Here is a 25,978-nt window from a genome sequence, read left to right as displayed (position 1 = left end):
CTGTCTTCAGAAGGGGCGAATATAGCCCTTAAAAGCATCAGAAGACCAACGCCCCACCGCTTGTACCTGTGCCTGGGAAAATCCCACACCTGCTGCTGTAGAAGCAGCTCCAACTCGAAATGAATGGGTTCCAAACTGTGCAGGGTTGTGCCCAATCCCTTGCAAGGCACGTTTAATCAAGGCCCAAAATTGGTAAATAGATAGGGGCTCATGGTTGGCATGGATAAACAAATATCCTTCGTTTGACCCCCTGACATTCAAAAATATCTGCAAAGACCGTACAGGGCAAAGTGCAGGCACTGAAGACATGGCCAAATCCACACGTCGTCCCTTACACTTCTGGTCAGTTTTAGACCTTCGCAATACTATGCAGGCACCCCCTCCATCTATGGATACGTCTGAAAACTGGAGAGCACGCCCAGACCGGTCTCGCTTTGAGCAGGCTACTACTTCTCCAATCCTGAAAGCCCCCCAAAACAATGTAAGTGCTACTGCCTGAAATAGCTTGGCTTCATAGCTGGAGGAGCAAAGTGCTGCCAATTGTTCGACCATTCCCAGTAACCTGTCCAGAGAAATGGGACGACGGGAATCCGGTGGGACCGGTTTTTCCCTGGCCCACCCTGTCAACATGTGGCGGACCCTGAAGTCTCTTGCATTATCACAAAGGCCCCTTGCTTTGGCTTAAAAGGAAAGCCCAGCCAGCTTACCTTGCAGGGCACTGACGGACAGGCCGTGTCTCCTGCCCTCCACCAGGAATTCCATAATGTGACTTACCGGAATAGGCCACTCAGGTGTATAGCCCTTGGCGGCCCAGAATTTGTGCATCGCTCTACCTGCCCTTCGGTAACTGGCGAGCGTGCTGGGGGCGATGGAAAGGCCTATGGCTCTCTCCGACTCCTCTCTCCAATCTCCCATATCGCAGAGGGAACGGCCTCCGGCCGAGCTCTGGCCCACGGCGCCAGCTGACGGAAGCGATCCATCTGGTTCCGTGACAGAGCATCAGCAACATGCCGTGCTCGGAACAAAACGTTAAAACGCAGGCATTGGAGAACGAAGGAACGGATGAGACCCATAACCCTAGCATTCCTGGATGTAAGGGAATTGATGACCTGGACTGTAGCCATGTTATCGCACCAAAAATGGACCGTGGAGTTTTTCAACTCCGCGGCCCACAGATATACTGCAACCACTATTGGAAAAAATTCCAGAAAGGTCAGATCTTTGTCTAAACCGTGGAGCATCCATGTCTGTGGCCATTGTCCCTTACACCAGGAAGACCCGAAGACTACACCAAAACCATAGCCCCCAGACGCGTCAGATTGTACTTGTAATTCTGCTTCTAAAAGTCGGTCCTGCCTCCAAAAGGACACCCCATTGAAATCCTGTAAGAAGGAGGACCACACCGCAAGGTCAGCGCGTAATGCCGCTGTCACCCGAAATCTATGGTGGGGTTGAGGCAGCCCCGCCATAGCATCATAGACTCGACAGAGGAAGGCTCTGCCAGGTGCTATAACCCGGCAAGCAAAATTTAGGTGCCCTGCCAACTCTTGAAGAGTGGAAAGACGAACTTTTTTGGCCCCCGTGACTTCCTTAATCCTCCTATGTAGCGTAAGAAGTTTGACATAGGGCAGCTTGCAGCATTGTTAGTTAGAGTCAATTTCAATGCCCAAAAAAGTCAAAACTGTGGCAGGACCCTCAGTCTTCTCTGTGGCCAAAGGGACCCCGAGTTCCGTTGTTAAGTCATGGAACTGTGTCATTAAGTGTTGGCATACACCAGTGCCAGCACTACCCGCAAACAAAAAATCGTTGAGATAATGCACCACCGAAGCAAGCCCCGTCCTTCTTCTAACTGCCCATTCCAAAAAAGTACTAAAACGTTCAAATAGAGCGCAGGAGATTGAGCATCCCATTGGCAATGCCCTATCCGTGTAAAAATAGTTGGCAAAGGAAAAACCCAGCAGTTCAAAATCATCTGGGTGGACAGGTAGAAGTCGGAAGGCGGATTTGATGTCGCACTTGCCCATGGAGGCACCTCGGCCACAAGCGCGCACCATGCGCATTGCAGCATCAAAAGAAGTGTAGTGGACAGTGCATAGACTGTCAGGAATGAAGTCATTGACTGACTGTCCACGTGGATATGACAAGTGGTGTATTAATCTAAACTCACCCAATGCTTTTTTGGGCACAATACCCAAGGGGGACACCCTGAGAGTAGGAAGGGGGGTGATGTAAATGGGCCAAGCACCCGCCCTGCCTGCACTTCCTTATCAATTTTCGCTTGCACAAGCGCCTCCATGCCTGTGATAGATCTTTAGTTGGGTGACTTGAAGGCAACTCGCGGACCGTCATAAGGAATGCGGAAGCCTGACCAAAACCCTTGTAATATAAAGTGTGCATCCTCAACTGCCGGGTAACCAGCTACTAAGGTTCGCAGAACGTGCCATTTAATTGGGGAGGGGCCCTTTTCCTTGAGTAACTCCAGGTGGGGGTTGCTTTCTGCCCCCTGGCTGGTCCTTAGTACCTCCCCTGTAGAATCGCTGTCTGGGGCAAGCGCTGGAAGGATGTGTGGCTCCGCAGTTGGCACACTCATGTCGGAAATGACATGGGTTGCATGCGCACACCCCACGGGCATTAAAGTCCCAGCACAACCGCCGTGGTTGAACCCCCTGCCCCGCATTAACGCGGGGAAGGGTAGTGGCCGACTGTTGGCTGAGAAGATACCCACTATCGCACCTGTCCCCATTCATGACCCTTGCTGCAGACATAAACTGCAGCCATAATTCGGGTTCTTTTTCGTCCCACGGTAGAGACCCATCGCATGCCACACGCATACGAAAGGCCTCGTCGTAAGACAGCCAAGCTGGGCCCGAAAACTCTATATACGCCCTGTATATAATGTCTAAATACTTCAGGAGAGAGAACCCTCTCTGGGGCTGCCTCTCCATCAATACCCCCGTGTAAATCAGGTACGCCGTTAACCAATTAGCCCAGGTACGGTCAACCTTACGCCGTCTGGGCTGTTCCACATCACTCTCCCCGTCCTTATTTTTATCCCTCTTGGGGTGTTCTCTATATAACAGAGTAAAGACATCCACATACTCCCCCCGCCAAATTTTTTCTTTCGTCGCGGGGAGTAAGTGGAATCCTAGGGTGACGGATGTATACCCAAAAGGGATGGCGTTTGCTGCTATTGATCCGAAAGGATCGGCCACCACTTTAGATGCCCCCGCTGGTTGTTCAGCAGGAATATGGGTTGCATCGAGCTCAGCAGGTGACGCCACTGATACAGCCACCTGACCAGAGCCTGTATGCTGCCACATCTGAGTGCACGCAGCCTGGATTGGGGGCTGCAACGTTCCAGAAATCATCATCTGGGAGGGAGTAGATGTCCTCCCAGACCCAGACTCACCTGTGCTCACTAGAGGTCCAGCCACACTTGATCCAATAGTAGCCACCTCGTCTCCAGATCCCGGTGCCGTTGTTGTTGCCACAGGAGTCACCTGCCTTTCAGTCCCTGTCTGTTCAGAGACAGGGCAAGACTCCAAGGCGTCTAACCGGGCTAAAATTAAGGCAAGGACATCAACGTTAGCTTCCTGCCGCTGCCCCACAGCTGTATTAGCCCGTGCAATGGTCTTAGCCCGTTTTGGCCGCCCAACAACCCCCTTGGACGTACCAGGAGTGGCCGCCAGGTCTGCTGCAACCAAAGGTAACCCAGGACCAGGAGCTGGTGATACTCGACCCTGATTTTCTAAAGCCTCTAGGCGCGCCAAAATAGCAGCCCAAGGTGGTGCCTCCTCCTCATCGGAAGAGCCAGGCATCGGGGGGGGCGTTTCTGGGTGGGCCGGGAGGCCTTCCCTTTACCTTTCACCCCACCTTTACCTTTATTGGGCATTGTATTATTATCAATAGTAATAGTAGTAGGAGTAACAATAGCAACCACCCACAATATAAGCCACTAATAAACTTAAAACAATACGAAGGGTTAACCCAATTTTATATGAAAAGGGGGAGGAAAAACGTGCATGTCTTGCTTAACTAGCTGCTGAGAAGCCAATATAGGCAAGCCTCGCAGCTCAGCCACCAGCAGGGGCTGAAAAAGTACAAGAAATGTGAGTGCTTGGTGAACTGGCTATTGCCGGGGGGGCGGGGGCAGCCGCAGCGCCCTGCTGAGCAGGCCTTGATAAAAGGCCCACGTCGGCTGCTGCGTTCTATCTGCACCTGGCCACCCAGCCGCAATCGCCAGCCCCTCCGGGGTAAATCAGGCCAAAATAGGCCGAAGAAAAGGCCCAAGCCGCTCGAAGGAGCGCAGAAACGGCCGCAAATCGGCGCAGCATAATGGCGCCGATCAGTCCAACTCGCGGCGAAACAAAATGGCCACCGCGATCGTCCAGTGTCGTCCTCTTGTCCCTCGTCGTCCTCGTCGCGATCCGAAGAGGCAGGTAGGAGGAGCGGCTGGGCTTAAATAGGCCCAGCGGCTTCGCCCCTCCCTCGTAGCCGAGTCGCGTGCGACTACCCCCCTCTCAAAATGGAGGCGGCTGCTTCGCCCCCACTGGCAACTATGCTCCGCTCGTCAGCTGTGCGACGAGCGGAGCGTCATTTAGGCCAAAAGTCAGTATAGACATGATTTATAAATAAATAATATGTTCACTTTTGCATTTCTAATGACCAAACACCACATTATGTTCAATCAGGGCTGGTTTCAGTACCCAACACATTGGGGCTTTGTTGGGGTCTTGCGCCCCAGCAGAGCCCACTGGATTGGGGTCTTGCTTGCCTCCCCACACTAACTGCCAGCACTTGGTCCCCTTTCTTTCTTCTCTTGCTGACTTATCCAGTGGCTATAACATAATGGTCTGACAGCTTAGCAGTCACTCACCTCCTGGGTCATTACACGTACGCCTGGAAGTTAGCAAAGGGGAGAGGGAAGCTAGTGACTTCCCCCTCTTGTTTGCAAGCAGACTTGTTGCAGACATGCAATGGGCTGCAAGCCAAGCAGCTTTGGCTCCCAGCCAGTTATACCACAATCACTTGCCAGGTAAGCCTGCTTGCACGTGAGGGAGAGGCTAGTAGCTGCAACAGTGCCACTACTGCCAGGGCCCCCAGTCACCGTGGGTTTTTTGGAGGGCCCAGTTAACACTGGGAGGACACACTGAGAGCAGCCTGCCTGCTCAGCCCCCCAAAAAAACTGGAGCTGGGCCTGTATTAAATGCATGATGTAACACAGGGCTCAGTCAGGATTGGTATATCTGGTCCTGATAAAGAAGGTACCTTTAAAGATTCCATTTGTTCCTGGAGGAAAGCTGTTATTATTGCCTTCTATTTATTTATTATTATTTATTAATAACATTTGTTAGTTGCTTTTTCCCCAAGAATAGGACTCAAAGTGACGTACAAAAAGGAAAACAAAAACACACTGCATATGAAATAGCTTACAGCAAGTCAAACAATGGCAAAAACAATTTCAAGCAAAATAATAAAACCATAATAGAGTTTTTCTGAGTAGGGATGGGGAAGAATATCCACTAAATTGGATTTAGTACCAGATTCCAACTAAATTCAACAGTCTGCTATCTTTTTGGACCAGCACTGATTTTTTGCAGTGGGCTCCGGCTGTAATCGGCACAGATTTTTTTTTAGCCCCCCCCCCCCAATTTTACATAATTACCTTCGTAATTTCCTCAACATTGATGCATTTGTAACAGTGTGTAGGTGTGATAAATAGGGGGAAAACCACCTGGAATACCGTGATTATTTACATAGGCATTTAATTAAAAATTACCCAGTTTTATTTTTTTTTGCAACTAAAAAAACCACAAACAGCAGATCGAATTGGCAAGTACCGAAGCATGCAGGAACAAAAAAGGGTGGATTGGGATTGAACAATGACCTATTGGAATACAAACGGATCGGAACTAGGCAGCAAATCCCATCCCTACTTCTGAGGGGATATTGTTTTTCATTAGAACTCTGGTGTGACGAGAAAGGGTTAGACCCTCTCCCAATGCATCATGGTTCCAGTTCTCATTGGGCCCCCTGTGTCTATTTTAAAAAACAAAACAAAAACAGCCCAGATACATTGAATGTAATCATGCATGTAACATAATTTGTAGATTGTCCCTAAAGGATTCAAAATCTTCTGATCTCCAGTTTAAAATTATGAATAATCAATTTGTAGCCAATGCTTTCCATCTCTTTCTTGTGCTTCTTCTAAAGTTGGTATATAATGTTTCACAGTTACAATTTGCCTACATGATATAAGGTTCCATAGGAAAATCCACAAAAGCCATGTGAAGATTTTCTTGTGTGACAATTGCCCATGTGCTTTTTTTTGTTCCATGTACAAGTAGCAAGAAAAGAAAAGAAAAACAAAAGAAAAACTCTGAAAAGCCCTTAAACCAGAGTAATAATTATCAGCAAGTGATAAGAGTTTTCAGTAAAATGTATTCTTGTCAGGGAGAGGGTTGGTCATGAAGCTTGCATAAATTTCAAGTATTAACAAACATCAATTCTCAGCTTATTGCAGGCACAATCTTGCTAGAAAGGTAAATTGATGCTTCACCACTGCTCACCTGGAAGGGCAAAGTATAAACATTCAGTTATGACGAATGATAATGGAAATGCTGAAACATCAATCAACTCTTCAATGCACCATAACATTTACTATTATTATTAAATAACAGCCTTTACAACCAGCCCATATAAAAGTGCCCAGAAACCGCATAAAATACAAACATCAAAAGGCATGAAGAATAAATATTGAATTAAAAATGGCTGAAGTCTGGAATAGCTATAGTATAGTTTCTCTCATACACTGATGAGCATTTTTCTATCTGTAGCATGGAATATGTGGCAGCAAGACATATTCAGTATTGAATAAATAACTGCTTATATTCACTTGCTTTCTTTCAATTTTTGTTGTTGCCAGTTACCATATGAAATTTGTATCCTTTATTATCTCAACAAAGCTGTGATGATGGTATTGTTCTGGGCTGAAGATTATTTTGCATATTATAGTTCAGTAGCCATGATATACCCTGTACAGAGAGAAGTTGATATGCTAGTTGCTGCACGTATGTGATAGATATCCTGAACATGTGAAATAGATAATTATTATATTTTATCATGCTTGTATGTAGTTGCAAAACAGTTGTTTTTTATGCAGTTGTTTATGCAATTGTTTTTAATATGTTTTAAAGCTTTTTTTAAAAAAAGATGTTTTTAAAGCTTTTTTTAAAAAAGATGTTTTGTTTTAATATGTTTTAGGGATGTTTTGTTGTAATATATTTTAAAGTCTGTTTTTATGTTGTTTTGAAATGTTTTTAGTGCTTTTGTTTGTCGCCCTGGGTTCCTACTGGAAGGAAGGGTGGGATATAAATTTAATAAATACAATAAAATAAAAAACAATAAAATAAAACAATTATAAATATATAGATCCACTAATAAATACAATAAAACAATCCTTTAAATTAAAACCAGCAATTCAGCGCCCTATATAGCAAAACAATTAAAAATCAGAGGTAATGGTAGAATCAGTCAACCAGCCATTATAAGCCTGTTGAAACAGTAACCTGAGGCCCAGGCTTAAGCACTCTGGAGGGCAGAGCTCAGAGTGTTGTCAAAGGGAAGGAGCCAGGCATGGGGAGGTGCACTTCCTGCCTGCTGAACACAGCTACACAACATAGTTAGCCTCCGTTTACTGATGTGGGAATGTACAGTTTATATAGTGGAAAAAAAGGAATGTTTTAACATTTTAAAATATGGCAAGGGGAAGGAGAAGTTCTCAAGCCCCATCTTAGGCACACATTTCCAGGTAGAAATCTGATACTCAGAAATAACTGGGCTCTCCCCCCCCCTTTTTAAATGCTATTGGTATATTTTGAATGTAGAGTTTAGTACTGAGGTAGCCAACATGGTGCCCTGCAGTGGTTGATGAACTACAACTCCCATCATCCCTTACCATTGGCCATACTGGCTTGGGCATATGGGAGTTGGAGTCCACATCATATGGAGGGCACCATGTTGGCTACCCCTAGTTTAGTACAATTCAACACCATTTTGTGTAGAATGGAACATTTTACTTTTTCTAAGCTATAGGCAGTTCTTTAGTTGACATCTTTAATTCACTTGAGCTTGAAGACAACATTTGCAATCCATCTAACTAAAGTAATATGTCATGACAGTGGAGAGGAATTCCTCTTGAATATTCAGATTCTTTTGAGCATAGATCTGCTTCTTGGTTTCAGATGCATGGTAGCCTCATTGAAGACATCACAAGCTTTCTCCAAACAAGTTGCTAATGTATATGATATGCCATACTTCGTTGCTCCTTAATTAACACAGTAGTTTGTACCGCAGGGCCAGGACTGTGGTTTAAAGCAGGGATGGATAATCTTTTTGAAGCTTAGGGTCGCATTTCCTTGGAAGGAAGTGGCCCTAAGCTGTTAAACTCTCGATGCTTGAAACTTTTGAGGTGTGGGTCCAGCCAGTATCTGGGGTGGGTGGGATTTAGTTAGAAATCAGAAGGGAAGCAGTGTTTCCATTTAAGCTGCAACTGCTTTTTAAAACCAGGGGTGAGTGAAGTCAAAGGAGTTCTTGGAACTAAGGACATAATTCAGACAAGTGCTTTTAAATTCTATTGACTCCTTCAATGGGAAATTATTAAGCACATACTTAACTCATTAGTTAAAATTGATGGAACATTAATGTGTTTAATTTGGGGGATTGCACTTTCATTTTTTTAATGCATCTCAGATAATGATAGGGATTCTGATTTGTAAACAGCAGTCGGTGAATTTCACATCTACTCACTGCATGTTTAGCAAGAACTAGGCATTACAACTAGAAAAGGTCCTCAAATGCAAAGATGTATCACTGAACACCAAAGTCAGGATCATTCAGACCATGGTATTCCTGATCTCTATGTATGGATGTGAAAGTTGAACAGTGAAAAAGGCGGATAAGAGAAAAATCAACTCATTTGAAATGTGGTGCTGAGGAGAGCTTTGCTCATACCATGGACTGCGAAAAAGACAAATACTTGGGTGTTAGAACAAATTAAACCAGAACTATCACTAGAAGGTAAAATGATGAAACTGAGGTTATCATACTTTGGACACATAATGAGAAGACATGATTCACTAGAAAAGACAATAATGCTGGGAAAAACAGCAGGGAGTAGAAAAAGAGGAAGGCCAAACAAGAGATGGATTGATTCCATAAAGGAAGCCACAGACCTGAACTTGCAAGTTCTGAACAGGGTGGTTCATGACAGATGCTCTTAGAGGTTGCTGATTCATAGGGTCGCCATAAGTTGTAATCGACTTGAAGGCACGTAACAACAACAAAGGCATTACAACAGATGAATGGCTGTTGCTGAAAATGACATGCCCAGACTCCTCTTCCTTTCTCCCTGGGAGTAATACAGAATGCTCTCTGAGTTTCTCTGTCCTGCTCATCTTCATTGCATGACACTTGTGAGTGCGGGCTAATTCACAGTGCAAAGATGTCGCATAATAGGTTTTTCTAGATGTTTCTGGGAAGACAAGGGGAGTGAGACACAGTGTTACTGTTTTCAGTGTCATCCCTGCATCTGTTATAATGGCCCAGTTTGCACCACATGTAATCCATACTATGGCTTGCTGAGACCACACAAATTTGCAGGTTCCTGGAGAGGAGGTTGCACTTGCTTTGCTCCTTTCCGATCCTTTTTACTGCTATGCTGCTCTCTCAGTTAAGACTAGGATTGGTTTAGCGTGTTGTCTGAACCAGGACTCATGGTTAAGCTCTCTCTTCATTAACCACAAGCTGTAGCCAATCCTAGGAATGGCACTAAAAAGGACTGGGGAGGTACAAAGCAGTTGCAAGCTCCTCTCTGGGAGCCTGCACATCCACACAGTCTCAGTAAACCGTAGTTTGACTTACTGTGTCATGTAAACCATGCTAGTGTTTAGTTCTGGTTTGACTGAATACTTATAATCGTACAGTAGTAGAAGGGACCTATAAGGCCATCGAATCTAACCCCCTGCTCAATGCAGGAATGACTCTGTATATGAGTCAGCAGATGACTATTTTATGGGCTGAAGTGGGCAAATCTATTACCAAATGGAGTTTAAGGAGATATCCAAAATATATATTTAAAATAAATTGGCGTAGTCAGGTTTGAACAGCTGTCACCTGTCATAAGATTTTTTTTAATGGTGCTGTGTAAATTTAAATATGTGAACCAATGCTGCAATATTGCGTTGCTTTAGTCATTCATTTTAAAGAATGAGTAGAACAATCAGACTTCTTCAGTTTTATGTATAGTTATGTACTAGTCTTAAAGCAGTAGCATAACACAATATATTTGGTGCGTCATATTAATATACATGTCTTTTTTAAAAAAATCTTAGGTTCCTAAACCAGTAGATTATTCCTCCCAACCATGGTGAGTACTTCCAAATTGTGTGTATTTTAGTTTTTGGTGGTGCTGGGAGTTTATATAAACAGCCTGAGAGAAAACTGGTGTTAATAGCAATGTAATTTGTTATAGTTTAACCTTTCTGATCTTCTGCAGAAGGCATTTTGTTGTAATGTAGGCAAAAATAATTGAATATGTACATTGCCTAACGGCATTTTTCACAGGTGCACTATGCTTTATGATTTTGACAGTTTGTTTATAAGTTTATATATACACAGAGACTGCATCCATGGGATGGCTAAACAATCTAAAGTCTAAGAATCTCATGCCAAATCTGAAATGAGAGAGACTGTCGCTGCCAACCCTCTCACACTTTCTGGCATCTCCTCCCATCATATCATGTTTCTCCCACATCCAAGTCCATGATCCCCAACACCTCCCCTGCTTTGCATACCCCAGACTAGACTCCCACTCCTTACAGGCTCCCCTGATTTCAGTTTGAGGATGAGAGAGGGCAAACAGACCGTGCAGGAATAGACAGTGATGTACATCACTAGTGCACTTGGAAATTAAGCATTTTGTTTAAGAATTCTGGTTTCTGTTTATGCCCTTGAACTGCCTGGCTTCTTGAATCTCCAGTTTGACAGAAGACCATAGCTCAGTGATAGAGCATTTGCATGCAGAAGGTCCCAGGTTCAGTCCCTCGCATCCCTGTTTAAAGACCTGGAGAGCCACTGCCAGTCAGTGTGGACAATACTGAGCTAGATGGACCCCCCCCTCCACAGTATAAGGCAAGGCCCTTTATTCCTATGGTTCTATAGCCATTCATGATGGTGATGATAAAGTAGGATCATGTGATGTACACAAGCATATAATGTGGCAATTAACCAAGTTTTAATAGCTGACACACACATACACTGTTTTTATCTGAATTAAAACCGAGTCTCAAACCCAACAAGGCTATGAAGGATGCATGCACGCAGTAGTGACTAGTGCTGCAGATGACTCTTCTAAAGGGCTGCTGATTCTGATACATCTCTGTATTAGGTCAGATTAAATACAGAAACTCATCAGAATTACTGGTCATCATAAGAGGCTGACAGGTAGGAACCATTAATTATTAGGGCACACCAGTGCTTCCGTCATGTCATACTATTATGCCTTGGGACACAGTTTGGAAACGACTGAGATATTGGTTGCAATGGAATGAAGGCATCTGTATGTTGCACCTATGCTGGAATCCCAGACGACCCGAGGCTACCGAGGCCTCAACTGCATGTCCTCACATGCCTGCCACTGAGGGCCTTGCCCTCCATGTCTGACCACAGCAGACGAACAGATGCTATTGTGGCCTCAACTGCATGTCCTCACATGTCTTGCCCTTCAGTAACCAAGGTAATTCCCACCCAGGGGAATGACCACCACCTGCAGAACCTTCCGCCCTGAACCCTGCTGGAACAGCATGGGTAGGAGACCATTCCAGTGCATACTCTGTCGACCCAGCCACCAAACTGTGGCCCACCATCCGAGGCCCAGCTGTGAACCAATGTGGGTTTGCAGCCCCAAGGCCAGCCTATGAGATCATGCCATGGCTGCAGAGTAGGCTGCGCGTCTGCTCCATCCCCATCCAGCAACCTGCCAAAACAGAAACAATCGTGAACAGTTGGGTCGCAGACCTTCAGACTCACCCCCAGGGTGAATGTATTCCATGCGCCCCCTACTTCCACCTCCTAATGGCGTGCACCTGCATATACCAAAACCAAATGGACCATCCCAGGTAGGCAATTCCACTGCCGGGTAGGCAAACCCCATTCCGGAGGAGCATGTCCCTCAAACCCCCATGGGTCTGCTCCCAGGCACTGCGACACTAGACTGAAACTTTATAAGGGAAGATCCCTCCCCCTGAATATCAGGCAACCAGGCCTGTAGCTTCAGGCCAAAAACACTATGACGCCGTCATGGGGAAATGTCCAGTCCAAGGGGAGGGTAAAATAATGTGGACTAACTCTTGCACCCCTGGTCTGCCTGGAAGTCTGACCTGGCCCCCAAACACCCTCGCCCCCCATCCGGAAGGCTCCGAATTAAGTGTGAGGGCCGCTACATGCAACTGCTGAGCTTTGAAGCATGATGGTCTCAGGGCACCTCCCATATCAACCATCCCTGGCGGGTCAGGTGAACATGGAGGATGAGGATAAGGGGTGTGGGGGTGTGCATGGGCCAGCTGGCCAGCACCTGACATATCCCAAGACATCTGAATGGTCCTAAAGGCCCCCTGCCAGCCTACCTTGCGACACACTGACAGACAAGCTACACTCCTACCATGTGATGAATTCCAGCACGTGATTCATAGGAATAGGCCACACTTTGCATAGCCCCTGCCAGCCCCTAACTCCCAGGAATCCCCTCCTGCCCTCTGATAGCTGGTGAGCATGCTGGGGCAGCAGATAGGCATATGGCCATCTCTGACTCCCTTCCCCCATCTCCCAGTATGCGGTATGGGACTAGCTGAGTCTAACCGAGTCTCTAACTGAAACACCATTGACGCGCCGCAGGAAAGGAGGGGGCTACCACAGGTTGGCGCACAAGGCAGCCAAAAACTTTGAACTTGTGGTAAGGCTGTGAAATCCCTGTTATGGCACCATCACCCCCACCATAGAAGGCGCCCAACACCTGAAGGGGAGGAAGCAAACACCTTCCCCAGCCCCTGAAAACTGCAGGATCTTGATCTGCAACAGTTCAAGCTTTTCCAGGGGAGCCTGCAGCCCTGGGTCCAAAAGTCAGTCTTCATACCCTGGAAGGTGAACACTGGAGCAGGATCTTCCCTTTCCCCAGCTGCCAAAGGAACCCCCCCAGTTCATAGCTACGCTATAAACTGTGCCATCAGGTGCTAATATGCACCCAAAGTCTGCCCTACCCGTAAACTGTAAATCATGAAAGTAGTGCCCCACTGCTTCTGAGCCCTCTCGTCTCCAAGAAGGGGCTGAAGTGCTCCATGCAAGAATACAGCAGCCCCTAGGTAATGCTCTGCTGCATAGTTGACTTAACAGGAAAAACTCAGCAGCTCAAAATCCACCGTGTGTAACGGCCGGCAATGCAGGCAGATTAGCTGCCACACTTGCCCATAAGGCATCACTGAGTGACCCCACTTGTATGACAGATGGTGAATCAGGTAGACTTTGCCCACTGCCACTTTGGGCACTATACGGGGGGGGCGCTGAGAGAGCAGAGGTAGGGGATGATGGGAAGGGGCCAATAACCCTGCCCAACTGTATGTCTTCATCAATTGTCCCCTGGACCAGTGCGTCCATAGGATCCGGAAAACCGCATAATAAAGAAAAACCACATCATAAAATGAGTCCCCCCATAACTGGGCAGTCTGCAAGCAAGGTCCATAGCCCTCGAGCGTAGCTGGGAAGGGACACTTTTTCCGAGCAGCCTCTGCTGGGGGCTGCCCTGGCCCCACATATCCTTCTGGCTTGTTGTTGTGCCTTTAATAGCAGGTTCGTATTCAGCAGTTATTAGATGGTATGGAGTTAAGCAATGTCATCTTCTAATGTCTGCAGATCAAATGACCCTTAAAGGCACAGGACTAGAGGCCTGTAAAAAGGTGGGCACCTTATCTACAGACCAGTTTGTAAACTAGCTAAAGTGAAGATGCAAGCAAATGTGCAGCCTGCACGTGATTAATTCCATTATGTTTAAATAATTTACTCAGAGAAATATGAATTGGACCAATTCTATGCATACTTACTTGTGAGAAAATCCCCGAGTGTCTCGTTACTTCTTCCCCTGGAAGGGTGCATGTGATTGCACACATACAGCAGAATCCTATGTGTGTTTACTCAGAATATCACAGATTAAATGGGTTTTAGGACAGAGGTTTATGGGACTTAACTGATGGAAAGGTTCATATATTTTTACCTGGGTTTGAAGAACGTATTTGGGGGGGGGGAGAAGCTTAACAGTGAAAAAAGGGGGGATGAGTTCCCTTTGCATTTTGGAGTTGAGGTAGTTTTGGAGGTGAGGTTGCAGCACTAACTGGGGTCCCTACAGGCTCCTGCCGCCTCCCTTCTGTCTCCAGCTGCCCCCCACCCTCCTCAAAAAGCCCCTGCTCTTTGTAATTACATTGCATTGCTCCAATCCAAATGGCCGCTACGTTATGACAGAGCATCTTTCTAGGTTATTCTGCAAAAGAAGTGGCGGCCACAGGCAGCAGGAGGCTGGAATTTAAAGGAGGATTAAATTTAAAAGAGGATTAGACAAATTCATGGAGGACAGGGCTATCAATGGCTACTAGCCATGATGTCTGTGCTCTGCCACCCTAGTCAGAGGCAGTATGCTTCTGAAAACCAGTTGCCGGAAGCCTCAGGAGAGGAGAGTGTTCCTGCACTCGGGCCCTGCTTGTGGGCTTCCCCCAGGCACCTGGTTGGCCACTGTGAGAACAGGATGCTGGACTAGATGGGCCACTGGCCTGATTCAGCAGGCTCTTCTTATGTTCTTAACCCATGGCTGCTAAGCTCTGGAGGAAACCAGGTTAGGGAAGGCTGACTTATAATCATAAGATCACCTAGCTTTTCATTTTCGTAAACTGTTGTGATACCTCAGTTTGGTTCTTCAGCTGAATCCCTTTTTAAACAGTATTGTCACCCATTGTATCACATTGATTCACCATTCTGTGCAGTGAATTAAATAGGAATTAAATGATTGACAACAAAAATAAGCAGCTTTTTTTAAACAAAAACACTCAACTAAATTGTACTGAATGGTTTTGATGTTCAAACAAAAAATCAACCACCTGAATTCCCACTATCCAGGGATCTGCAGTTCTGACTCATTTAAACTTCAGATGCATTTTCCATCTCCACTGCATATTAACATATCCTCCTGCTAGGATACTTTGAAAAACATGGATTAAATGCTAGCTTGCTCTTTATAATTCCATGGGTAGATCAGGATAATGAAGCAGCTGCCTTCTTATGAACAGCCACAGAGAATCAACAGGACTAATCAAGTAGTTTGGGGGCCAAAATCTTTATTAACCTCGTTGCCATGCTTGAAATTCTCACTGATGCACAGGATGGTGCTTTCAAGATAAACCAAGAAGCCAACCAAGTAATTAAAAAGAAGCTGGTAAATGTCCCTGGCTGGCACTGATTGCCTGATTAACAATCAAACAACAAAGCACTAGTTTAGATCTTATTCTACCGAGTGCAACTGGGAAGAATAGCATAAGCAGGCTGATCCTTTCTATGCTACTTAGAAGTAATTCTCCCCGTATTCAGTGGGCCTTATTTATTCTCTAAGTGTGCTTAGGAATGCAACCATAAATCTTCCTTACACCACCTCGCCGCGGCTGAAAGTCCTCCCGCGCCTCGCCACCGCTGGAAGTCCTCACGTGTTTCGTCGCAGCCGCAAGGCCGGCCCATCGCGGCCAGAAGGCCCCCCGCGTCCCGCCGCTGCCCCCGCAAGGCTGGCTCACCAAAGGCCCCGCCGCGGCCGGAAGGCCTCGCCCGCGCCGGGAGGCTCCCCGCGCCGCGCAGCAGCCGCCGCCACAAAGCCTCAGCCGCCAAAGGCCGGCTCACCAAAGGTTCCGCCGCGGCCGGAAGGCCTCGCCCGCGCCGGGAAGCCCCCCGCGCCGTACAGCAGCCGCCGCCACAAAGCCTCAACCGCCAAAATTCAAAGGAGGGCGGGAGACTGGCAGAGCGGCCTTAAATGGCCTTCAGCCGCCCCGCCTCCTTCCTGTGTGTCACGATGGCGCGCCGGCGCGCCGCGTGCACGCCCGATGGCGGCCTGAGCTTCAGCTGTGGCCACAAACTCGCCCCTATGCCCGGAAGTACCGGGCACGGAACGGGATTCTAATCATAGAGGCAAAGTGCCATTGCATTCAATCCAGCAAACAGAAGTAGGCTTACATATACAAATCACTTTGTGGATCTCACATGCGTGACGTGGTTCTAGGCATGCAGCCCATTGGTTGGAATCCTACATCTGCAATTGGTTGGTTGCAACACAGTGCAGTGAATGCAGTTACCATGTTCACTATGCAGCTACCAACAGAATGGAGATATGGGTATCAGTTGCTGATGTATATAAAGATATGAATGGGCCACCTCTGTCTGAGACCACTGCACGTGATTCTTGCCAGTGCAATGACTTATTCTGAATTAAATATTTTAGTGCTAGGTCAGCCTTTCCCAACTAGTGGGCCACCAGGTGTTGCTGGACCACAACTCCCATCAGCCTCAGCCAGCATTGCCAATGGTCAGCAAAGATGGGAATTGCGGTCCAACAACATCTGGTGGCCCACTAGTTGGGAAAGGCTGTGCTAGGTCATGACTGACAAATGTACAGAGGATTCAACACAGGCAACAACAAAACTTTAGCAACTCTTCTATCTCCCAACTATGCTGCCTCACAATCTCCAAACCAGCAAAATAAACACTTGTGATGTGGTGGGTAAAGGTATGAGCTACTGTTCGCTTGAAAGCACCACTGCAAAGCATTATGTGTTTAGTGTCTATTTTAAAGGAAAGCATAGTTAATAATATTACTTGCACTTCATTGCAGGTATGCAGGGACAATGGAAAGGCTGCAAGCAGAGGCTGAACTTATTAACCGGGTAAATAGCACTTACTTAGTGCGGTGTAGGACTAAAGAATCAGGAGAATACGCTATTAGCATTAAGTAAGTGAAATATACATTTTTCTGCAAATGAATTTCTCCTCTTTCATTATTGCTCAAGTAATTATGTGACCAAAATATGATATTTTGATTGTCAAGGTTTTGTCAAGATTTATGAAAATGTTGATAGTTTGAAAAGTATTTTTGGCTTTGGTACAGCTCATTAAACCCTCATTGAAGTCAATGCTCCTAATCCAGCAAATTAAATAGGCAGAGAATGATTTTTGCTCATGAATCACCCCTTCTGTGTGCTTTAGTAAGGAGTTGCTAGACAGGCACAAATGCTCTTACATTACAACAGTGTTCCAACATGTGCAGCAACAACACTTGCATCTTTGTATATCTCTCATGAAGCCAATCAAATTAATTTCCTTTGATATCCATGCATCCTTTTTTTGCTAATAATCTGTTCAATGGAAGTTGTGGTATGGTGCATTAATAAATCTAGGAGTTAGGGCACAAATGACTTTATGCTAGTTAGGGAAAGGTGATGTAGTGCTCCATTTGCATTTTAACTAGAAAATGTTTAGAATTGATTTGACTACCAACTTAAATCAAACAGAACCTTTCCCATGAATAGAATGTGAGTGGAAACAAGCTTAAAGTCTCAGGGATATTAATTTTAAATAAAGCTGCTGGTCTATTTTGTCAATATGAACTTTAATACAATCAGCATTACAGGATCCCATAATTAGATCTTGCTGAGAGGCCTTTCCTAAAATCTGAATTGAGACGGTCTTCAGCTAAAGCCTAATAAATGTGTTTTGTTAATTAGGTGTCAACTGTGCATTGGTATGGATATACATTTTGTCTTAAGAATTTATTCATGTAGTGGAGGGGCATGCCCTCCAGCAATTCATCGATTGTTGCTGATTAAAAGCACATTTATATTCATGTTATTCATTGCCCATAGGTACAATAATGAAGTGAAGCACATAAGGATTTTCACAAGAGAATGCTTTTTTCATATTGCAGAAAATAGGAAATTTAAAAGTTTAATGGTAAGCATCAGTTTTGATTTCTCTCTTCCCAAATATATCATCTAACTTCATCTTATTGAAAGCTGATTCTCTGCATCTTTAGATAATTGTTAGGGCAGTCAGTTTTTTGTTTTTTTACCATTCGGTGAATTTCTAATACTGTTTGCATTCCTAATCATGGTGATAAAGGCATGATTAAAAAGGTGAATCTGTCTCCAAAAAACCCCGCTAACAGTAGCTGTATGGGAAAAGACTGTGCCCTTTATCAGAACACATTTTTAGGTCATCAAGCTGCATGCCTAAATATATGTTGCAACTAAACAGATTCAAACGGCCTTGGCTTATTTATACAGTTTGTATCCCTTGAAAAGAAGTCACACTCCAAACATGCCAGGAATGCAGTCTTTCTCCGTACTTTTTTTCTTTCTCAGATTTGTCATACTAGTAACATTACATAATTTTTGGTGTTGAAAATTGTCATAATATACTCATGCATTAACTTTGTTTTTGTGTTTGCTTATACTAATTACAATATTAATGATACATATAGTCCATCCTACTAGATGATGAGAATGTAATCTGTCACACAGTTTCCTGTCCCTTTAGTGATGCCTTTTGTATTTCCCATCTATCACGTTGCAGCTTAGGTTATAGTCTGAAATGCATTAGGAACACAGATAGTTCAGAATTCAGTGTAAATCCTGTTCTGTGCAGTGGTTGTTGATCTAATAAACTATTTATTTATTTATACATATATATCCTGACCTTCCTCTTAAAGGACTCTGTGGAATATGCCATGAATTTTTTTTAAAAATTATTTACTTTACATCCAAATTGGATGTGGTAATTTAGCTTAGTTGGGGGTGGGGCAAGGGTTGGGGGATATTTATTTTGTCATTTCTTGGCCTTATTTCACCAATTGGTTCACAGGTAATAGGCAACTGAGTATTCAAATCTGTTGCAGGTGTTTCAAGTGAAGCCAATATGGCACTTTTCCAGGAATGGGAGACTTTGCTATCAGTGGAGATCTTTTCCTGCTTTGTCAAAACCCCTCCGAATGTACAATTTTGATCACTTATACATGAATTATCCAAATCTGGGAATAAAATGTAAATAGTTTACTTTTTCTCCAAATGCACAGATTCAGAGGCAACTGGTTTATGATAGAGAAATGAAGCTTTCATACAGTGCGTAATAATTAATAGAATTCACTGTTGAGATGGAGAGTGTCAAAAATTTTTTTTCAATGGATTAGGTAAATTCAAGGTTCACTAATGGCCAATAGTCTTCATAACATAGGGAACCTTCATGTTCACAAGTACTGTATCTCTTGGGAACAAAGAGGGGATGGATGAATTAGAGTGATTCATACTTTCTTTTGCCATGTTACTTTGGTATAGTCTGAAATGGGGACTTAACCAAAGTATGACAACAGGAAGCGTGTCCTCTTTTCCACGTAGATAGCTGTATCCAACATAGTACTGAGCAAGAACAGTATGTTGGGGTGGACCTTTGGTATGGGCAAGCTTCTTGTGTTTCATAAACAACAAACTTTTTTATTTCTGTTTGTTTGATCTAAAGCTTGCTGTTATTGATTTTGTGTTTAGAGACTTAAGCGTGGCTAAATAGAATGAGAATACTGAATGATTTGCTGATGAGATAGCAGTTTATGCATTACGTTTTCATTTTGAAAAGCAAAATGCAATGATTTGAAAGAATATAATGGGTAGATTCTATGTTTTTGCTTTGGTCTTTGAACCTACTTAACACAGTCAGGATTCAGAGTGTCTGCTTGCACAAGGTTTTCAGGGGTTTCTTGAAATCTGTATCTTGCATTCTTCCCTGTTTCTTCATGGCAATGGGCACTAATATTTTTAACATTTATATAACCACTTATTCTGGCTGCTTTGCTGTGCCAGAAGGTGTTGCCTCTAAAACATCCTTTTATATGTAACAGAATGAGGTGTTAGGTATCCCAGAATAAATGTTTGTGTTGTGATGAAGGGAACATTTTGATTTCTTATTGTGCTAAATAGCTCTGCCAAGAGTGAGATTCAGACAGATAGGCCCTCCTTAGTGTCCTATCACTGGGGTCTACACATTTGCTAGTGACAAGTGGGTGAGCCTTCTCTATGGTCCACTTTGAAACTCGCTACCCCTTGAATTTTGGCTGGCATCATCACAGTTGTGATTTATTTACCAACTCAAAAGATGGCTTTTTGCGCAGGATTTTCGGAGTTAGCACTGATGTTCATCTGTGATGTACACTTTAGTGTTCAGTATTTATATGATTTTAGTGATACTGTTATTTAATTGAAAATGTTCTTACTTGTCTTGAGATTTTTGGATTAAGGGTGGATTATAAGTAGTCAAAATACATAAATAGTATATTTTATTTCCTCTGAAACTCAGATAATGAAGTTTACCCGAAATCAACCATTCTATCCAATCAGCAGTCTACAAAATCACTCATGAGGTGTCATGATAGTAGCCCATCCCTGTTCTGGCATGTATCTGTTCTGCCCTCTCTGACTCAAGTGAACTGATAGCAACACAAGGCTCAGGCAGGTTTTAAAGTTTATTTAGGTGATTAACGCAAATTAAGTGTGGAGATATAAGAAGCTGAAAAAGTGTTTTGGGTGAGACCAAGTATCACATCTTTGCTAATCAGAGCCTGCAAGGATTCTAGAATAAAAAGCAAGGGGAGGGTGTGCAGGCTGAGTTTGATTTCCTTTATATATGCAAGTCACTTAGAATTCTAACATTTCAAACTTGTTAGCCTGAACTGTGAGTAAATACCAAAAATAAATAATCAAAAGTATAAGAACAAGTGAAAAAAGGATTGTGCATGTGTGTGTCTTTCTCTCTTCTTTTCTTTGATGGGTTTCTAGCAGGAGTTAAAAACTTTAGAAGACCAAACTTTAGCATTTTGAGAATGTTGCAATCCTTTTGTAAGATCATTTAGCCTATTATTAGAAATGCAAAGTTTGCATTACAGCAGGCAGGAGAACGTTTGTATTTAATAGCCTAATGGTAAGGGATAAGACCCACTGAGTTCAGTGCAGCTCACTCCCTTGACGTCTTTTTTGGGCCACATTGAGAGCCCAAAGTGGAGGATTTTATATGCCAAAAATCTGTTTTTCATCCTGAAACCTGAATAAGAAACAATCCCCAAAGTATAACTTTTCCAAGTCCTAAGGGCAGAAGAAGAAGGAGAAGAAGATGGATATCCTGCCTTTGTTCCCAAAGGGAGCCCAGGGAGGCAAGAAAAGCACTGAAAACATCTTAAAAACAAAAACATATTTAAAAACAATTCCAATACAGATACGGACTGGGATAAATACATGCAGCACTTTGAGCATCTTTTTCATGCTCAAAAATATTCGAGTCATGAGAATGAGGTGTGCTTCCATCTCAATCCAAAAACAACTGTGCCTTGGCTATCAAGAGATGTGGGAAGCAATGTGGGCTATCTGGTACAGTCAGCAAAGTGCACCATGCAAAAAACTCAAGGCAGGTACCATCTGAAAATGCAGAATAATTTATATTGATTGATTTTGTTACATTTTTATCCTGTCTTTCCTCCAAGGAGCTCAGGGTGGATTAGACTATGCTGAGAGAGAGAGAGAGACTTCCTGAGGTCACCTAATGAGTTTCATGGCTGAGTGAGGATTTGACCCTGCATCCTCCCAGGTCTTTGGCACACAAGCCCACTACCCCAACTAACTCTCAAAGGAGAATTTGAGATCTGTGCATAAGAGTTGTTTCTCTTGTTGCTTGTGCTTTTGGGAGACACAATGGTGTCTGCTATTCCAAGGTCATATTGTGGTGGTAAACGATAATAAACACATCTGTCTTGCAAAGAAGACATGCAGACTACAATTATCTCTTTCAGACAGAAGCCCTGAGTGCATCATCTCTGACAAGACATGCACGTTATAGCTCCATCATCACATTTCATTTTGTATGCATCCATTGACATAGGTGTGGCTCTTCAAAGTGCACTGCATGTCTTCCAAGATAACAGAAGAAGCTGCCTTGACCTGTTCCTAATGTCATCTAATTAAAACTAAATCACATCCCATCTTCTTGGAAAGTCAGCAACTGTTGTTTCCAAGGGTCCTGCTGTTACCTGATGTCTGTGCCCTTAGTGACAATCTTATAGGCAAACGTTTCCCCATTATTCAAAAACAAACTAATAGAAAGTGAGAGAAGAGGTGGTGGCATGTTCACAGATAGCTGTCCTAGACCACAGTCACACCATACATTTATTTCACTATTCCACTTTAAACAGTCATGGCTTACACCCAAAAATCCTGGAAAGTGTAGTTTGTGGAGGGTGCTGAGGGTTGTTAGGAGACCACTATTCCCCTCACATAGATACTGTTGCCAGAGTGGTTTAACAGTCAATCCCTTTTCCCAGAGAACTGGGAACTCTGGGAACTGAAGCTCTGTGAGGGGAATAAAGGGTCTCCTAACAACTCTCAGCACCCTTACAAACTACACTTCCCATGTTTCTTTGGGGGAACCCATGACTGTTTAAAGTGGAATAATAGTGGAATAAATTCATGGTGTGAATGTGGCCGTGTCTTCTTAGCAGCATTTGAAAGGCAAATATTTAAATTGCATCACTGGAAGAGGCAAACAATCCTTTGACAAGAGGAATGGGCTTCTTTGCACACAGAAGTCAGAGACACAGACACGGGCACGCACAGCATTCTCCTTAGCTTTATTTTGTCATTCAAGCAAATGCATGTAGTCTTAAACTGTGGAGGATCAGGCACATACCCCACCCCCAGTGCCCCCACATGTGGCAGTTCTGCTTTAAATGAACTTTTGAAGGGGGCTTCTAAGCACATTCAGCTGAACATGCTTAAAAGCTTCCCCACAATCGGGAACCCAATTAAGGAAGGGTTCCTGATTGCAAGGGGCTTTGAAGCATGTTCAGCTGAATGCATGAGAGTCTAGTGGAGCCAGTGCACATGGTGCATTGGGAGTAGGGCTTGCATGTGCACCCCTGTATTTCCTCCCAGTTTAAGCCTTTATGTGTTTGCTCAAACTCCTGAGTAGGGATACTGTCTAATAAAAAACTAAACGTGTGAGGTGTCCCACTGTTTTCTTCTCCACTAGTTTTCTAATGTATGGATGTGAAAGCTGGACAGTAAAAAAGCAGATAAGAGAAAAATCAACTCATTTCGAACGTGGTGTTGGAAGAGAGCTTTGCAGATACCATGGACAGCGAAAAAGACAAATAATTGGGTGTTAGAACAAATTAAACCAGAGCTATCATTAGAAGCTAAAACGATGAAACTGAGGTTATCATACTTTGGACACATCATGAGAAGACATGATTCACTAGAAAAGACAATAATGCTGGGAAAAACAGCAGGGAGTAGAAAAAGAGGAAGACCAAACGAGATGGATTGATTCCATAAAGAAAGCCACAGATCTAAGCTTACAAGATCTGAACAGGGTGGTTTATTACAGATGCTATTGGAGGTCGCTGATTCATAGGGTCACCATAAGTCATAATCAACTTGAAGGCACATAACAGCAGCAAACTTTTCTAATTAGTTGCAGTTATCAGAAAATGTACTATGGCATACTGTAGAGATAAAGGTAAAACATAAACAGTGTTCTGACAGCTTTTTTGTTTGGCGTGGAAAAACAACAGAATTAGGAAAAGGTTTTCATGTTGGTAAGAGTCCCTGTAGACCATGTACTCACTCATAATGGAAGATCAGCAGTTCAAAACTGGGTCAGTAGCCATGATCAAGCCAAAGCTAAAGGTCCCATTCATCCCAAAAAGTGTGCTAAATATGCATTTACATTTCTCACAGTGGTTGGATTGTGGTCAGTGTTTGGAAATCTCTGGTTCATATATGTGGTATAAAGCAGTTTGTGCTTAATTTAGTTTCTAATGCAAAAATATAAACCTACATTTGTCAGACTGCACATTGAGAATGCCTCTCTTCGATTTCCTGTTTCACGTTAAAGATCATTCATTCACATAGTAGCATGTGAGAGGTTCATAGGTGTTTAGAAGCTTCAGTTCAGAATTGGCTTAGTTTCTAAGGTTTCTCAGTGAGCATGCACGTAGGACAATTAATTCATTACAAACTGGGACAGAACTCTCAGTAAGTAGGTGATGATTTTTTTTTTAGTGCTCTCACCTAGAAAACTCATTAGAAAATGTTGACTACAACCCTGTGCTTCCCTATAGCAGTCTACAGCCATAGAAAATATTGGGAAGAAACAATAAAGAGAATTGGCCTATATAAAGAAAGTACATGCCAAACAAATGCTGCTTGGATGGTTTGGTCATGCAGTTAACCAAATTCTCAATAACATTTTCAGTTAGAGTAAGGAGTTAACATTAAAGAACTTCTGCACCTGCGGCCACAAAGCACCTGGCTAGGGGTGTCTGGTTTGTTGACTGCCAAGCCGTGCATGCAGAGAACCTCATTTTACTTTCCAAGCTGGAAATTACTGCTTCAGGAATGGTCTCCCTCTCCTGTGTTTCATAGGTCTTGTCAGTACATGTTGTCACTACTGATGTTTAACAAATGGCACTTGATAAATTTTACAGATGAGCATTATAAGTTGGATAAATTAATATACTGAGCTGGGCAATTACAAATTTCAGCATAATTACTCTTTCTAGATCTCTGTATGTTTACTTGCACATTGGCTTTGTAAAGATTTCCACCCATGTGGTTTGGGTCCTTGGTGTACATTACAAACCACACAAGTGATGGCCATCCTGAGGGTTGAAGCATCATTTATATGGTTTGTAAGTATGCCAGGAAGCCAAAAAGCATGAGCAAATATGTCTTGAAACCAGGAAAAGGGTAAGCATTGGGAAGTGATAACCTCATGTGGGATGGGGGAGGTATGTAAAGTTAAAGGTCAATGTAATACCAAGTCCTCACAAATGCCAGATGAAGTAATAACCCTACATTGGGACTTCCACTACTGAAGAGGGGCTCATAATTCCGTGTGCCTAGAAAAGTAGATGTCAAGGAGAATGGTTTTAACTTAGAATGTCCCCTGGCATGATTGTTTCAATATATATATATATATATTAATCAGAGCTTGGAAAAGTTACTTTTTTGAACTACAACTCCCATCAGCCCCAGCCAGCATGGCCACTGGATTGGGCTGATGGGAGCTGTAGTTTAAAAAAGTAACTTTTCCAAGCTCTGAATTTAATGTGAGAAGTGTTTCACCAAAAAGCTGAAATGTCTTTTCTCCTCACCTGTTTGTGAATATACTATCTCTTGTGTGTGAATTAAACCTGCACTGTTTGTGTAATTGATGTGCCTTTCTTAGACATGAGATGTCTTTGATCTTTAATCACACATGTCAGGAAGGATCTCTTCAGTAACAAGGCAAAAATGCCAATATTGTTTTAGTAGTATGCCCTCATAAGTAGTGAACTGAGTGTGTCTGTTTCTATAAAGCTGCATTAAAGGTTCTTTGTTCAAATATTGGAGGGAGAAAGCTCGAATAAGAATTTTAATCTATATGTTTTCTCTATCTTGTGGAAGGAACTTGTGGAGTATTACAAGCATCACTCTCTCAAAGAAGGCTTCCGAAGTTTGGATACAACTCTTCTGTGCCCATACAAGGAATGTGAAAATTCGCTGGACCAAAGGCGTAACAGACCAAGTAGCAATTGTGAGTATTACCATTTGCTGCCATTTAATGACAAAAGAACAGCAGTAGGTTAAAAACATCTTCATTTTGCATTTTTGATGTACAACCAATTAATATGGTAATACATTTAGCTAGATTTTTTTCTGCAGCTAAGCAGAATTAGGATTTGCTGACAGGTTTATGAACAGGTCTAGTTAGACTTCCCGACTGCCTGTCCTTAAATCAAATCACCACTCAAACATCTATTAAAAATGTAAGT

General features: G+C 43.6%; 1 protein-coding gene across 4 annotated transcripts in view; it reads left to right on the top strand.

Annotated features, from left to right (window-relative positions):
- VAV3 (vav guanine nucleotide exchange factor 3) overlaps window positions 1–25,978 on the top strand; it is a 259,303-nt gene that overhangs the window by 213,335 nt on the left and 19,990 nt on the right. For all 4 annotated transcript variants that reach the window (XM_061633875.1, XM_061633876.1, XM_061633877.1 and 1 more), the window contains 4 exons: window positions 10,392–10,426; window positions 16,967–17,083; window positions 17,994–18,081; window positions 25,611–25,740. In XM_061633875.1, coding sequence (XP_061489859.1) covers window positions 10,392–10,426; window positions 16,967–17,083; window positions 17,994–18,081; window positions 25,611–25,740 — 370 coding nt within the window. The remainder of the gene's footprint in view (window positions 1–10,391; window positions 10,427–16,966; window positions 17,084–17,993; window positions 18,082–25,610; window positions 25,741–25,978) is intronic.

The sequence above is a fragment of the Rhineura floridana genome, chromosome 6, assembly GCF_030035675.1.
Source record: "Rhineura floridana isolate rRhiFlo1 chromosome 6, rRhiFlo1.hap2, whole genome shotgun sequence".
NCBI lineage: Eukaryota > Metazoa > Chordata > Lepidosauria > Squamata > Rhineuridae > Rhineura > Rhineura floridana.
This window is presented reverse-complemented; position numbering and strand designations above follow the sequence as displayed.